The sequence below is a fragment of the Eriocheir sinensis genome, chromosome 41 (assembly GCF_024679095.1).
Source record: "Eriocheir sinensis breed Jianghai 21 chromosome 41, ASM2467909v1, whole genome shotgun sequence".
In the NCBI taxonomy this organism is placed as follows: Eukaryota; Metazoa; Arthropoda; class Malacostraca; order Decapoda; family Varunidae; genus Eriocheir; species Eriocheir sinensis.
Window position 1 is genome coordinate 2389820 of NC_066549.1, and position 16527 is coordinate 2406346.

General features: G+C 42.7%; 1 protein-coding gene across 6 annotated transcripts in view; it reads left to right on the top strand.

Annotated features, from left to right (window-relative positions):
* The window catches only part of LOC127009499 (neprilysin-2-like), a 127243-nt gene that overhangs the window by 105776 nt on the left and 4940 nt on the right, over positions 1-16527 (top strand). For 4 of the 6 annotated variants that reach the window (XM_050882608.1, XM_050882609.1, XM_050882610.1 and 1 more), the window contains exons 3-8: positions 9272-9361; positions 10653-10898; positions 11568-11779; positions 13850-14029; positions 15242-15376; positions 16051-16133. In XM_050882608.1, coding sequence (XP_050738565.1) covers positions 9272-9361; positions 10653-10898; positions 11568-11779; positions 13850-14029; positions 15242-15376; positions 16051-16133 — 946 coding nt within the window. The remainder of the gene's footprint in view (positions 1-9271; positions 9362-10652; positions 10899-11567; positions 11780-13849; positions 14030-15241; positions 15377-16050; positions 16134-16527) is intronic. The other 2 variants (XM_050882605.1, XM_050882606.1) reach the window with 2 other exon arrangements.

A 16527-nucleotide genomic window follows, 5' to 3' on the forward strand; every position in this document is an offset into this window, starting at 1 on the left:
ACGTAGATGGGGGAAAAAAGTTCTGTTTGAGGAAAGAAATATCGTGAATAAGGAAAAAACACACCTTAGAATCTTTTTTTATCTATATTATTAACTTTTTTATTTGTTTACTTGTTTATCATAGAGCTGTTGAACTTTGACTGAACGTAGATGGGGGAAAAAAGTTCTGTTTGAGGAAAGAAATATCGTGAATAAGGAAAAAACACAACTTAGAATCTGTTTTTTTATCTATATTATTAACTTGTTTATTTGTTTACTTGTTTGTCTTGGTGCTGCAGAGATTAGACAGAACGTACTTGAGGAGAAAAAGTTGTGTTCGAGGAAAGAAATATCGTGAATAAGGAAAAAAAAACACCTTAGAATGTTTTTTTTTTTATCTATATTATTAACTTGTTTATTTGTTTACTTGTCTGTCATGGTGTAGAAATTAGACAGAACGTACTTGGTGGAAAAAAAAAAGTTGTGTTCGAGGAAAAATATTGTGAGTAAGGAAAATCAACTTTCGAATTTTTTTTTCTGTTTATAGTGTTTATTCATTTACTTATTTATTTATGGCGCTCTAGAATTATTTTGACATAACGTTATCGTCTGGAAAAAGTTATAGTCCTCGAGGAAATATAAACTGAAGAGCAACGCTTATCGGGCCTTTTTTGCTGTTGCTGTTGTGTTTGCCAAGAGCTGCTTCCTTTACTGTAAAAAAAACAAACAAACAAAAAAACAAGATGGGAGCGGCAAGAAGGTGGGTGGTGTTTGTAAAGAAAACTTGTCATGATGGCTCTCAGATGCGTTAAAAGTCGCCCTCGCTTGAGAAAATACAGCCGGATGTTCCTCAGCTTTTTTTTCTCCTAATGATATGTTCGCACTACTCTGAAATGTCAAAAGATCACCGTGGGGGTTGCGTCGGAAAGGTAGATGGTGCTCGGCGGTGAAGCAGTGACGTAGAGCGTAGGCGAGGAGGAGCTTCACATGTTTTTCTTGGAGTTTTCGAGCCAGCTTCACAGTTCCCCATGACGGGTTAGTAAGCTCCCAAACCAATACTAGACCCCTCCAAATTTCCTTGTATAGTGTCTGGTGTTTATATTTAAGTTCACAAATTTGATGAAACTATTCGGGAAAAGTCTTGTGTATTTAGTGTGGCATCGAAGACCTCCCAATTTGGCTGTATGGGATTCTAGAGTTTGGTTCGGGCTGTTACGAAGACACTGTGTTGGACTGTGAAACTCCGGGCCACGACAACCCAGCGACTCCGGGAACACGAGGTCTTGGGTGTGAAATGTTGACATGAAAGGGTCGCACATAGTCTTTCCGACCTTATGCGACCCTTCCACATCAAGATTTCACACCCAAGACCTGGTATACCCCGAGTCGCTGGGTTGTCGAGGCCCAGACTCGGCACAGTGTGAACGGAGTTAGGTTGGTATTGTCAGATGCTCCCGCCCCTCACACCAACTATTTCCAGAGGCCAAAAAGGAGGTTAATCGAGTTCTAATGAGTGTTCTTTTAGGTTCACGGTACAGAAGAAGGCTCAGACTACCACCAGGGTCATAAAAGTACCCCTGGAAATGCCCTAAACTCCCACGAAAGACTAGTAAATTACGTGTTCTTGGGCGCAGAAATGTTTAAAAATATGGCCCTTAAGCCGGCTAACACATTTACGACGCCAGAAACGGTATCATATCCGACACTGACCTATCGTGTCGCACCGTATCCGAAACCAACCTCTTCTCTGGCCACTCGTGTATACTTTTGTACGTAAGAGGAGCGATTACAGGGCATTATCGCTTTCTTTTTTGTTGATTACCCTGGAGCTGTTACCCATACCGTAAAAAACATTATTACGTCAGCACAGAAAAAGAAAAAACAACAAACGACTGTGTTAAAAAAAATACCTATTGGGATCTACACCTATAACAGTGACAACGGGTTTGGCAGTGTGTTTACGAAGCGGAATCCTAACACTTGCGAAAACAATGCTAATTTCCCTCGACAATTTCAAAACAAAAGAAGAAAAATGTAGCGTCCGGCGTAACCTATCATCAGTATTTTTATTCTTTTCACTAACAGCAAGGAGAAACGTTTTATGTCTAGAGGCTGGTTTGCAGGAACTTGTAAAAAATGGTTATGGAGTTATATACTACTTCTGGTCATTGCTTTTCATTTGCAGGGATTTCTCGTAATGCATAATATAGACTGGTATACTAACATGAGTGAAGTCAATTATCTGGTATTTATAAGATATTTTTGGTAGTATAGAATTAAGAATAACATTACTTTTTTATCAATTTTGCCTTATTTATACTAACCTACTAACATTTGTAAGGTCAAGTAACTGGTATTATAGATTTTTGGTGACATATATAAGTAAAACCAGCTTCATGGATTACCAGTTGTGTCTTATCTATACTAATATTAAGGGATATTTCATGCTAGATTTTAAGAACTTCCCAATACTATTTTACTCCGCTGCTCCTTTGCGCCTAAGCTCCTGCACCGCTTGCTTGTTATCTTGGCACCAATAACACGTGTCAGCCCTTCCTTCTCCCGTCTCCCGCACCTCACTCGTATTAGCAGTCTTGTATGTCGGGTTTTGATTGCATAGTCAGTTTCTCTATCTATTTATCTATCTTATCTATTTCCGTTTCTCTCTCTCCATTTGTCTCCCTTTCTGTCTCTGTCTCTGTCTCTCTCTGTGTCATCTCTCATCTCTTATTTCTCTCTCTCTCTCTCTCTCTCTCTCTCTCTCTCAACGCTTTACTTCCCTTTTTTTCGTTTTTTCCATCTTCGCTAAAAGTCAACGCAGTGTGACCTTAACGGACCCTTTTTCCCCGGCCACTCAGGCACTCGAGATGGGCCGCGGCACGTCTCTTCTCCTCTGCCTTGAACTTATATTGTTCTCTGTTTCTTTCACACTTCCTCAAAACGGGATGAAAGTGAAGTGACGGCTGTTGTTGCTGGTGCTTGTTTTGCTCCTGGTTGATGCTTTCCTACGCCTGCTTGCTTGTCAGATCTTACGTGTTGCTTGCATCTTGTTGTATTCTCTTCCTTGCCCTTAATTACCGTCCCAACACCAAGCCAAGTGTTGCATTATACATGGCTTGCTTCACTGGCCCAAGCTGCATTTTTACCGGCTTTGAATTTGCTTTAACTAGACTGAACTGGACTAAACACCCCCTTGACTATGTAACCAAGGTGACCTACGCACACACGCGCCCCACAAAACCTTCCCTGCTAGACTAGGAAGGAAAGTTAAGTGTGGGACCTAACGAGAGGAGTATCAAGATTAACAGAACATTACACCATAACTGCCATGCTTTTTACTCACCCGCCCAGCCTTCCTTCTCCTTCTCCTTTCCTTCTCCTCCTGCCTTTCTTCCCCTCTTGCCCTTTTTCATCTTCTTTTTGTCCTCATGCATCCTCCTCTTGCCCTTTTTCATCCTCCTAACTCTTTCCTTTCTTCCTCCTTCTCTTCCCCTTCCTCCTCCTTCTCCTCGTCTTCCTATACTCTCTTGATGTTGGTTTTCCGTAACGAAGGCTGTATCATTATTAACAAGACTTGACCCCATAACCGCCCTGCTTTTTACTCTCACGTCCAGCCTCCTAACTCTACTCTCTTCTAACCTAATTCAGCGTCGTGTTGGTTTTCCCTAAGGAGGCTGCATCATGACCCTACCCCATAACTGCTCCTCTTTTTACTCTCACGCCCAGCCTCTTAACTCCACCCTCGCCTCAGCTAATTCACGATGATGTTGGTTTTCCCTGCGTGCGACCACATAATGAGACGTCCCCCCACGAAGCTGCGCCAGCATAAAACACTTGATGACTCCTCACCTCCGACCTTCCTATCCCTGTGACGTAAGGACAGTGTGTGGTAAGGAAGGACCCTGACAACGTGGTGAGCCGAGAGGTGACATCACGGTGCTTAAAAAAAATTAAAAAAAACGCAAAGGACGAAGACTTCATACCGATACGAGACAAAGCAAAAAAAACGTGAATTGGTGTACCTGATCGAACGCACATACACACGCACTCAGTTCAGTTTTTTTTCCTGGTATTGATGGTGGTTTACGGAGCGTAGCGAACCGTGTGTGTGTGTGTGTGTGTGTGTGTGTGTGTGTGTGTGTGTGTGTGTGTGTGTGTTGATTGGCTTCTGGATCGGAAACCCTGACATTGCTGGTTCGTTTTCGTAAGTTAGCCGTCAAATTAGTAAGCGAAGATCAGTATTTGGGACAGCACAGGGACAAAGGATGAGACTTGGGGACAATGACACCTCCTCCTCTTCCTCCTCTTCCTCTTCCTCCTCCTCCTCTTCCTCCTCCTCCTGCCTTTCTTCTCCTCTTGCCTTTTTCATCTTCTTGTCCCTATTCCTCCTCCTTTTGTCCTTTCCTCCTCCTCCTTTCCTTTTTTTCTCCTTCTCTTGCCCTTTTTCCTCCCCCTCTTTCCTTTCTTCCTCCTCTTATCCTTCTTCCTCCTCCTGCCCTTCACACTCTTCCTCCTACTCCCCTCTTTCCTCCACTCTTGCCCCTAATCCTCCTCCACCTCCCTTTTTTTCCTTTTCTTCCCCTTCCTCCTCCTCCTCCTCCTCCTGCTCTTCCTCTATACAGTATACCCACAATATACTCAACACCCACATAGCGACTAGTAACGGAAAATGGGAACAAGACATAACCCTTTCTCATCCTCATCCTCGTCCTCTCCTCCTCTTCCTCTTCTTGTCCTTTTCTCTTTCTTTTCTTCTGGCGCCGCTGTTGCCGAGACGGTTAATTGGCGTGACTAACGAGGACAACAGCTTGCGTGGCGCCCTGGGAGTGTAAACAGGAGGAGGAAATGGCCCAGGAGACAATAGGGAATCTGTAATTAGTGTATTGATGTGTGTGTGTGTGTGTGTGTGTGTGTGTGTGTGTGTGTGTGTGTGTGTGTGTGTGTGTGTGCGGGAGGGGAGTAGTGGGAGGGGGATGGTGTTTTGGGGGGAGGTATGGGAGGGTATGTGTGGGTGGGTAGGGGGTATGGTAGGGGATAAGGTGTGTGTGAGGGTGTGTGTATGGGGGAGGGGTAGGGTATGTGTAGGGGAGGGAGAAGAGAGGGGTGTAGGGTGTGTGGAGGGGAGGGGAGGGTAGAGTGTGTGTGTGTGTGTGTGTGTGTGTGTGTTTAGTTAGACATACAAACATACAGACAGGCTAATGACAAGTAGAAACACATATACAAAAGCAGAAAGACAGACAGACAACAAGATAAACAGACAGATAGGCAAACTAACGGATAGACAGACAGACAGACAGACAGACTAACAGAGAGGCAGGCGAACGGATACATAAACAGGGAGCTTGACAGACAGACTGACAAAAAAAAATAATAGACAGACTGAAAAAAGAACAGACATAAAAGGGATGAGATAGACAGCCTGAGGGGTGAACACTGATCCAGAAACATAACTTCAAACAGACAGACAGACAGGCAAACGTGAAATTAAAGCATGAAGAAAGAAATAACCGAAGGGAAAAAACGAAAAAAAGATGATTTGAATGAGTAAGCGACCGACAGACCGACAGGCAAACGTGAAATGAAAGCATGACGACAAAGAACGTAAGAAAAAAAACGAAAAAAAAAAGTTTGAATGAGTGAGAGAATGAATGGATAAATAGATAAATGAAAACAAGGAAAAGGTGGATGAATGAACTGAGGGGAAAAGAAAGGAAAAGAGGGAAGCAATCATCCACTAATAACCATTTGGATGAGGTAGAAAAAAAGCAGAAAAAGATGGTTTGAATGAATGAGTGAGAATGAATGACTAGACAAATAAATGAAAACAAGAAAAAATGGATGAATAACTGAAGATAAAATAAAGGAAACAAAGGAAAGAAGAATCATCCACTAATTAGCTATGTGCAAGAGGTAGAAAAAAGGAGAAAAAAGCTGATTTGAATGAATGAATGAGAAAATGAACGAACAAATAAGTTAAAAAGAAAATAATGGATGAATGAACGAAAGAGAAAATAAAGGAAAAGAGGGAGAGCATCATCCACTAATCACGATATGGATGAAAACTGAGATGCGGATGACGAGGAAAAAGATATGGATGAGGAGGGCAAGCACGATAAGAAACCAACTCGGACAGACGAACAAGCTGACAAGACCATATATTTCGCGTTTCATACCCCCTCTCGTTATAATTTAGGACAACTACGCAATACTCATTTACTCATTTGTGTTGTGTGTGTGTGTGTTGTACTTGTGATGTGATATTAACGGTATCTGTGTTTGGGCTTATTGTGTGACTTTGAAGGGACAAGTACCTCACCAATGACCAAGGAACATACTGACAGTGAGTGAGTGAGTGAGGAGACTGCAACCAGACAGCAACGAGGACAGAACACGACGGACCGGATGCTCGCTCACAGACAGACACGCATCAGACACGTAACAGACAAACGGGCGGATATTGAACTTTACACCCGGACGGATAGACACTGAGACAGACACACCGCACCACCACCACCACATCCTCACTTAATCACAGGCGACGCGGAAGCAGAATGGGACGATGCACAAAGACAGTGTTGATTGTATAGCTGACATGCGGCGGATTGGAAGGAGGAAGAATGGTAATGTCACGGTATTTTTTTTTTTTATCTTTTTTTAGTAGAAAGTCGGCGTCTCAGATTGTTTTGGGGCGACATGGACAAGCAGCTTTCAGTGTTCGCATACCTCTCTCTCTCTTTCTCTACCTGTTTCGTCTCATAAAAGTAATAATAAAAGCGTAGAGTTTCTTGTGGGGTTTAGAACATAAGAAGGTAATTAAGGAGTCTGCAAGAGGCCGGTAGGATTACACAAGACAGCTCCTGTAAACCTAACCCCACCTAACCTCACTAGAATGTAAACCTAACCCCACCTAACCTCACTAGAACACAAGAACATAAGGAGTCTGCAAGAGGCCGGTAGGATTACACAAGACAGCTCCTGTAAACCTAACCCCACCTAACCTCACTAGAACATAAGGAGTCTGCAAGAGGCTGGTAGGATTACACAAGACAGCTCCTGTAAATCTAACCCCACCTAACCTCACTAACCATAAACTTTTCCGACCTTTTCTTGAACGTATCTATCGCATTAGCTTTATGTAAGACAGTTCGTTACGACAGTCAAGAACTTGGTAGCTCCTATAAACCTAACCCCACTTAGCCTCACTCTCCATAAACTTTCCTAACTTTTTTTTCTTGAACGTATCTATCGTGTTAGTATTAGGTAAGACAGATCACTTATACACGATAGACAAGAGAGGTAATTCAGTGATATCCAGACAGCTTATAGGGGACTCATGATGCTGCACTGACACTCTCGAGAAGGGTTTGTACGCCTCGAGGAAGAGAGCGAACATCTCCTTGATAATAATGTGCGGAGGACCTGGACATCTCAAGGACACCGGCAGCTATTCTCCTTGCGTAGTAGGATGTAAAGAACACCTGCATATCCGGCTTTCTCTTATATGTAGTAGTAGTGGTGGCGATAGTAAATGCACGTTCACTTGTACGATCGCTTAAAGAAGTCACGAACACCCCTGAGCCGATGCCATAGACTTTGAGCGAAATCTACATAAGTTGTTTAGAGTTTGTTAGGTTAGTAGGATGGTAGAGTCTTCCCATTAGTACCAAGCTAACCAAAACACCATGGCTATAGATTTCGCTCAGATTCCATTTCCTCGACTTCCAGGAGTGTGCGATTCTTTTCTAGACGACTGTACGCTGTTTCAATGACCCGGACAGTGCTGGATAATTTGGTAAAGGCTGATTTGGTATAAGGGAGAATGGCCCTAGTGTACAAGGCTGTGATTGTGGTGGAGGAAACGTGTATTTGAGATCCGGTAATAAGACTTGCTTTGTGTCCTGTCGTCGTGGGGTAATAATCAAGTTGTTGCTCTTTCGCCGTGGCCTTCACTGCTTGCTTGGGTGTATTCGTGCCCGGGGGAATCAGGAAGTCAGAAGTGGGTGAATGGATCGAGCCGCGACGCAAGCTCTTTTTATCCATCGCACGGCACTGAGAATACTTATAATGTCCTAATTTTATGGCGCCAGTAAAAGCAAAGCGAGGTGCAGTTTTTTTACATATTCACTTCGGCACAAAAAAGAAGTATTATGCCGGATTACAAAACAAAGTAAAGCCACCATGCCCAGTAAAAAGTAAAGCAAGATATAGTTTATTTTATTTCACTGCGGTACGAAAAAAAAAAAAATAACGTAGTACGATGATAAAACAAAGTAAAGTCTTCATGCCCAGTAAAAAGTAAAGCAAGATATAGTTTATTTTATTTCACTTCGGTAACAAAAAAAGAAAAAAAAATAACTTAGTACGATGATAAAATAAAGTAAAGTCTTCATGTCCAGCAAAAGCAAATCAAGATGCATTTTTTAATCACCTTTTTACCACTGAAAAAAAATATTAACACATCATAAAACTTCCATTAGTACAAAGCCTCCATGTCCAGTAAAACCAAAGCGATATGCAGTTCTATATTCACTCTTTCATACTACTAAAATACCTTACACCACAATTTCAACAAAGTGTAAAGCCTCTATGTCCAGTAAAACCAAAGCGATATGCAGTTTTATCTTCACTCTTCTGCTCTACAAAAAAAAAAAAAATCATATTATATTCGTAACAGTAATGCCTCCTAGTGCTGTCCAGTGTCCTTCAGGGTATAGCATCGGTTCCCCTCTTTAGTACACTGTCTCAGAACTATTTGCCTCGTCTCGTAGTACAAGTCCCTTTCATCTCACAGGAAAGGAATAGTTTGTTTGTTTATTTTCCAGTCATGACATGTTCTTGAGTTACCTGTCTTCCTCCTTCCATCACCGTGACTTGCCAGCTTCTTTCGACACCTGTTGGGAGCACCTGACTTTCTCGGCTCACGTTCCATGCAACACGACCCGCAAACACGTATACAAACCTTGAGAGACCCGCTAACATAACACTCACGCCCTTTGTACACCTTATAAACTACTGTACACACACACACACACACACACACACACACACACACACACACACACACATACACACACACACACATACACACACATACACACACATACACACACATACACACACACACCACATCTTTGACACACCAGACCAGAGCACCCCGCGGCATGTCCCCTCATGAAGACCGCGTTCCTGATGTTGCTCCTCCTCCTCCTCGCTGCATGTGTCTGTGGTCGTCTTCCGCTGCACCGCCTAACAGCACGCCTCCTCTCTCTCCCCTTCCCTTCCCCCCAACCAGCAGCAGATGTCTCATACCTCCCCGCTATCTCAGCAGAGGCTCTCTCAGCACCTCCCCCAGTCTGCCTCAGCAAGGGATGTGTAAAGGCCGGTGAGTACGTCTGTATGTGTGTTTGTTTTTGTGTGTGTGAAGGGAGAGGGGTTGTTGGGTAAGTGTGTGTTTGTGTATTTTGAGGGAGGGGTGTGTGGGGTGAGGTGTATGTGTTGGTCAAAGGTTCCTTTCCCTCCCCTTCTTTTTTTTCTGTAGTCCATGAATGAGGGAGGTCGGTAATTATCGAAAGTCCTCTAATGAATAGGACGCAAAACTTCCCGAGCTGCCCCGTCACGGCTCTCATCACTTAATGCAGAGTTTCTTTAATTTGTAGATCATAGACCCCTTGTTGAATAGCTCTCGGGAGGCCTTTGAATCTGGCGCATACAAAGTTTTTTTCTGCACTAGTTTCTTACTGCAGAATATGAATAGTCTTATCAATATAGGCTGAAAATAAATCTGCATAATAGTATTGGACAGTTCAGGTCAGGTTAGGTAACACAGTGCAATGACATCAGATTATGACCTCTAGACTTTAGCTTCCCGTTAATGAAAATCAAGGAAAGGAATCCGTAGTTTTTTTCCAAATTTTCAAGAGTCTGTCGAGCACTTAAAAAAAGGTTGAACATTACTGACCTAATGTGTGAGAGTGGACGAGGCGAGGCAGCCACTGAGCTCGTCAAAGAGAGTAAAAAGGCCTCGTCAAGGTGGTGTGGGTGTGTCCTTTGCAGTGTGAGTGAGTGAGTGAGTGAGTGCATATGATTGGGTACAGACAGAAAAAAAAATTAATAAGAAGCTTAATTCAATGCGAATAGAGTAAATTAATCAGTTTTGTCCCATTTATACCTGATATACTTATTAACTAATTAGTCTGATACAGAGAAAAGGGTGAAGCCATGTCTATCGAGGCACAGAGAACCTTGACGTTTGTTTGGTAAATGCTAAATATACTAGCGTTAACTAATTAGTCTGATACAGAGAAAAGGGTGAAGCCATGTCTATCGAGCTACAGAGAACCTTGACGTTTGTTTCACTATAGCCACGTAACTCTTAACAACTACTAATACGACGTTTGAAAGAATATGTCGTTAGTTTTACCGTGGCTTTCTAAGTGCTAATCGGTTCACGGATAGAGAAAGTCATAAACATACACAGGTCATTAAGACAAGCACAACACATAGAATAGGTGTTTGTTTGTGTATGCGTTTGTGTGAATGTTGTTTGTGTAGGTTGACATTTAAGTGTTGGTGTATGTGTGGAACAATGTGTAGAAGTGGACAACAAGATGTCACTGAGGAGAAGCACGCAATTTGAGCGGTGACTGCTACAATCTAATCCAATTCCGCCGCAGCCGCCAGCCTGATCGAGTCCATGGATGAGACCGTGGATCCCTGTGACGACTTTTTCAAGTTCGCCTGCGGGGGCTTCCTGAAGAAGACCATCATTCCCGACGACAAAACAACCATTTCACGCTTCAACGAAATCTCCGACGAGCTCCAGCTGAAGCTCCGCGGCCTGGTGGAGGCGGAGGACTCCCCCACCGAGCCCCAGTTCTCCAAGATGGTCAAGAACCTCTATAAGTCGTGCATGGACAAGGGTGAGTTGGGGAGAGGAGTGGACGGAGATGACACACTGATAAACAGATGTGGAAATAGATTGAATGATTGATAGATTGGTATAGACAGACAGATAGATAGATGACTAGATAGTTACATAGATAGATAGATTGATAGATATTTGTAGATAGGTGAGTATTATGTAGATAAAGATATACAGATAAATAGATAAATGAATACAGACGAATGAAAAAAAATTTAACTACCGATCAGTGGATAATGAATGGGCAAATAGATTGACACATACATACATACATACATACATATAGATAACAAGTGCATAAGAAGATATAGATGATGGTGAGGTAGATAAAGCAGACACCGATAATTAGAGATAGCAATATGATCTGTAGATACGTTGGTAAATAAGAAATACAGAGCGTTAGATCAGTTTAGTAGACATACCTTGACAAATAAGTTAGTTACCTATGTATTGGCTTATAGCATGATAATTAATGATATGCGATATGATAAATAGAAAACAATAATTGACTCACTGATAGAAAGATAGCCATGTACTTCTCCGTTCGAAATTGACACTCGTTTTGGCCTCTCCTGTTTTTTTTACAGGAGGAGCGCCTAGCGAACTCTTTTGTTTTTTTGCCCTTGAGTTGCTTTCCTTACAATAAAAATATAATATCACCCTCCAGAAACGATCCAGCAGAAGGGACTGAACCCGCTGAAGGATGTGCTGCGTCAGATGGGCGGCTGGCCGGTGCTGGAGGGAGACACCTGGGACCCCTCCGGCTTCCAGTGGGCCCAGAACGTCTACATCAACAGACAACTCGGCTTCTCCCTCGACTACCTCTTCGACTTCTCCGTCAGCACCAACATCAGGAACTCCACCTGGCGCATTATTGACGTAAGTGCCCCACCATCCATCTCGGGGCCTTTTGTGTGCGTGTGTGTCACCGGTGAATATTTCAGACTCCTCCTGCCAGGGTTGTTTCGGGAGCGTAGGGTCTCAACGTTGACAAATGGCAAATACCTATTACTATGGCCGGTACGGTACAGGATGTCTCTATTGGTGTATTAACTATCCCTGTAGACTCGTATACTGTTTGAGTGTTCTTATTACAGTTAGATAGTTACATAGATATAGAGAGATAGATAGATATAGATAGATAGACATTTGTAGATAGGTGAGTAGCATGTAGATAAATATAGACATAAATAGATAGATGAATACAGATGAATTAAAAAAAAGTGTTTTCCCCGTGGTTTAGATAAAGTGACGAGGACGAGGAACATTGGTTTATGGTACAGTGTATCTTTATAGGGGTGTTAACTTTCCCTTGAGACTCGTATAACGTTTGAGTATGTTATCGTTACGTTGTTAGTTGGGTTGGAAATGAAAAGTGTTCTACCCGTGGTCTGGTTCTAGTGAGGAGGATTATTATAGGAACAGTTTATATTTATAGAGATGTTAACTTTCCCTAGAGACTGGTATATTGTGTGTGGTATTATTATATTGTTAGTTGGGTTGGAGGTGCAAAGTGTTCTACCCATACTCCAGTTATAGTGAGAGGAGACAAGTACAGGAGCATTGGTTTATGGTACAGTATTAGAAATTTGACTTTCCCATGACTCTTGCATTGTTTAAAAGTGTCGTTATTTCATTGTTAGATAGGTTGGAAGTGCACTGATGTACCCAAGCCCTAGCTGTATTGAGAGGAGACAAGTATAGGAACATTGGTTTATGGACGGTACAGTATTAGATATTTAACTTTCCCAAGACTCGTGCATTGTTTAAAAGTGTCGTTATTTCATTGTTAGATAGGTTGGAAGTGCACTGTTTTACCCAAGCCCTAGCTATATTGAGAGAAGACAAGTATAAGAACATTGGTTTATGGTATAGTATTAGAGATTTAACTTTCCCAGGACTCGTGCATAGTTTGTGTCGTTATTTCATTGTTATATAGGTTGGAAATGCAGTGCTGTACCCAAGCCCTAGCTGTATTGAGAGGAGACAAGTATAGGAACATTGGTTTATGGTATAGTATTAGAAATTTAACTTTCCCTAGACTCTTGCATAGTTTAAGTGTTGTCATTTCGCTGTTAGATAGGTTGGAAGTGCAAACGTATTCTACCTAACCTCAAGTAATAGTGAGGACGAGGACCAGTATAGGAAATCGAAGGTGCTGAACGTGTACTGTAGAGCCATTAGCACAGCAGTTAGCGAGTAGAGCGACAAGGCACCCCAAGTACTGGCATTCACGCATCGAACAGGCTACCAATAGTACATGAAGTGTCTCGCAGGGAAGTGTGCACGCCAACCTTCACCACCTCCCACACCCACACACATGACTTCTCTCTAAATAAAAGTGAATGAAAACAAAATAGCAACCTTCACCCCCCCCCCCCACACACACACACACACACACACACACACACACACACACACACACACACACACACACAAACACACCTCTCTAAATAATTTAAATGGAATAAAAACGTTTAAAACAACCCCCCCCCCACACACACACACACTTCTTTAAATAAAAAGATAAAAAATAAAATCAGTTTAAAAAGTAGATAAAAACAAAATCAGTCTAAAAAGTGGATAAAAACAAAATCTAAAGAAATAATGTGTTCAGTTTGGTGATTAAATTGCATTCCCCTGTGCCCCTTCTCCCTTGTTTGCCTTGTTTGTATTCGATAGAGGACTAGAATCAGTACCTTAACTATATTATTGTTAATTTGCGTCCATCAAGGTCGTTGGTGGAGCACATTTTCTCTTAATATCACAACGCGAATTTCTATATTGACCCAAATTACCCTATCCCTTCCTTTTTAGCTACTCATTCTATTTTCTTTACAGGAGCAGGGCATAGGGGCTTCTCTGTTTCTTTATTCATTGCGTCTTTCTTTTTCTGTTGCTTCTTTATCCCATCAGTTTCACTCACCTTTATCCCTTTCCTCTGCACAGATCGACCAGCCGCCCCTTGGAATGCCCTCGCGTAAGTACCTGCTCAAGGGCTTCAACAACAGTGACGTGCAGGCTTACTACAACTACCAGATCAACATGGCCGTGCTGTTGGGTGCCGACCGGGCCAGGGCGGAGCGGGAGCTGAAGGAATCCCTCGAGTTTGAGATTCAGATTGCCAACGTGAGTCCAGAAATCAATAAGGAAAAGAGAATTAGACCTTGACAATTTGCCCCTCCCGCCATTTATTTATATCAACTACATAACTACATCTAACATTTCCATTCCCCTGTGCACCTTTTCCCTTGTTTGCCTTGTTTGTATTCGATAAAGGACAAGAATCAGTATCAGTGAATAAGGAAAAGTGTTCGACAGGGGAAGGCTCACTCATAGAAGGTCTTGTGAATCTAACCGAAGTCAAAGGAAAATGGGTTTAGAGGATGTTGAAATGAGTCCACGTGTGTGTATGTGTGAGGGATATTGGTGCGTGTGTGCGTGTGTATGTGTGTGGGGGGGAGAGGAGAAGAGGGTTGTATGATCTGAAAACCTTGATAACATGTGGAGCGTGCAGAAGAAACATTCCACTAATAATCTAAACCAGCCAGTCAGTCTCAATCTACAACACACTAATGCCTCGTCCCACCTCGGCCTTGTACGCTCACTATCTCATGCTACAGTAACGGCAGCTCTTAAACGCCCTTGAGATATGGAATTCCTCACTAATATATTCAAGGTTCAATCACACGTAGCACTCTGGTATGTTCTGACTTGCTTCTATCTTTTGTTTTCTTTATTTCACTCCTTCACTGCTTGTCTCTCTTTTCCTAATGTCCCCTTTCTCATTTCACTTTTTTTTTCTTCCGCTCCCTGCCTCCTCTCCCTACTCTTAACGTTCCTCTCCTTTTTTTCTGTAAATACCAATCTCTTTCTTCTTATTAATCCTTATATCATCGTCTTCCTCCCTCTCTTAACTTTAATGTATACTCTCATCAACCTCTTCACCCCTTTTTTCTTCCTTCATCTGCTTTACTCTTCCATTAGGCGGTATTTACGAATATACTTTTACACTCCTCCTCCTCCTCCTCCTCCTCTTCCTTTTCCCGGTACTCCATGCCAAAGGAAGAGCTCGTAACATATTCTCTCCAACCTTCTCATCCCTTTTCCCTTCTTCATGTTCTTCCATCGAGCCTCATATACACGAAGATAATGATTTACCTCTCCTCCTCCTCTTCATTCTTCTCCTTCTCCGCCTCCCAGTACTCCATGCCGAAGGAAAATTGTCGTTATATATTCCATCCTTTCTCCCTTTCATTGTGTTTTACTCTTACGTTAAGCGACATACCTTTACACGGGTATACTGATTTACTCATCCTCCTCTTCCTCCCCTCTTCACAGTACTCCATGCCGAAGGAGGAGCGCCGTAACATCTCGAAGCTGTACAACAAGATGACCATCGGGGAGCTGCAGACGATGGTGCCGGAGATCCCGTGGCTGGAGTACATCAACCGCGTGCTGCATCCCTTCTTCACCGTGAGTCTCCTCCTTCGTCTTGTACACCTTCGCCCTCTCATCTTTGTCAGGCGTGCACTTCTGTTCCGAGACAACTTCGCTTCGTTAGTCTCGTCATCTTTCCGAACTCAGTCACTTCTCTACGTAGTCTTAAAAACACACCTTCCCTGCCTACTTATGTCGTCTTGTAATTTATCACCTCTTTTTCATCTTTGTCAAACGTAATTTATCAACTTCACTTTTTCATCTTTGTCACACGTGTACTTCTGTTAGACACGAATTCGAAGCGCTTCCCTAGTCTAGATACCGAAATCAGTCACCTCCCGTCTTAATCAAACCCCGCTCCTTCCCTGCCTACTTCTGTCGTCTTGGAATTTATCAACTTCACTTTTTCATCTTTGTCACACGTGTACTTCTGTTAGACACGAATTCGCTTCACTAGTCTAGATACCGAAATCAGTCACCTCTCCCGTCTTAATCAAACCCCGGCCTTCCCTGCCTACTTCTGTCATCTTGTAATATGACACCTTCACTTTTTCATCTTTGTCCCACTTGCACTTCTGTTTGAGTTGACTTCGCTTCGCTAGTCTAGATCCTGAATTCAGTTACCTTATTACGTAACCTTACTTCACCTACCTCCCCCGCCTACTTCTGCAATGTTCGTTATCTAGCGTTGTCTCCCTCCCCTCCCACAGGTGAACATCGAGGAGCCTGTGGTTGTAGGCGTTCCTGATTACGTCAAGAACCTCGGCAAGCTGCTCAAGAACACTCCCAACAGGTACTGAGTGGCGCGGAGAGAGGCTCTGTAGGGCTGGACCCGGCCGGTATCCTCAGACGTTTTCGGCTCTTATAATTATTTCCAAACCCCAAAAGGAGAATAGTCGGGTTTTCAGGAGTGTTTTATCACATTCATGGCACAGAAGCCTTGTTAAACTATCACTATAGACTCATGGAATAACCCAGCGAACACAAAATACCACGAAGAATTCTTGTATAGTGCTTGGAGTTGATATAGGAAGTAATAAACGTAAGGAAAGCATAAGAACTCTTCAGTATCGAATGCTGAGTAGAAAAATTCGACTTTTGGGTTATAAACGAAGGGGAAAAACGGGTTGAGGGTTAAAAAGGAATAAAAAAGGAGACTATAGTGTGGTTTGGGTACTCACGATGAC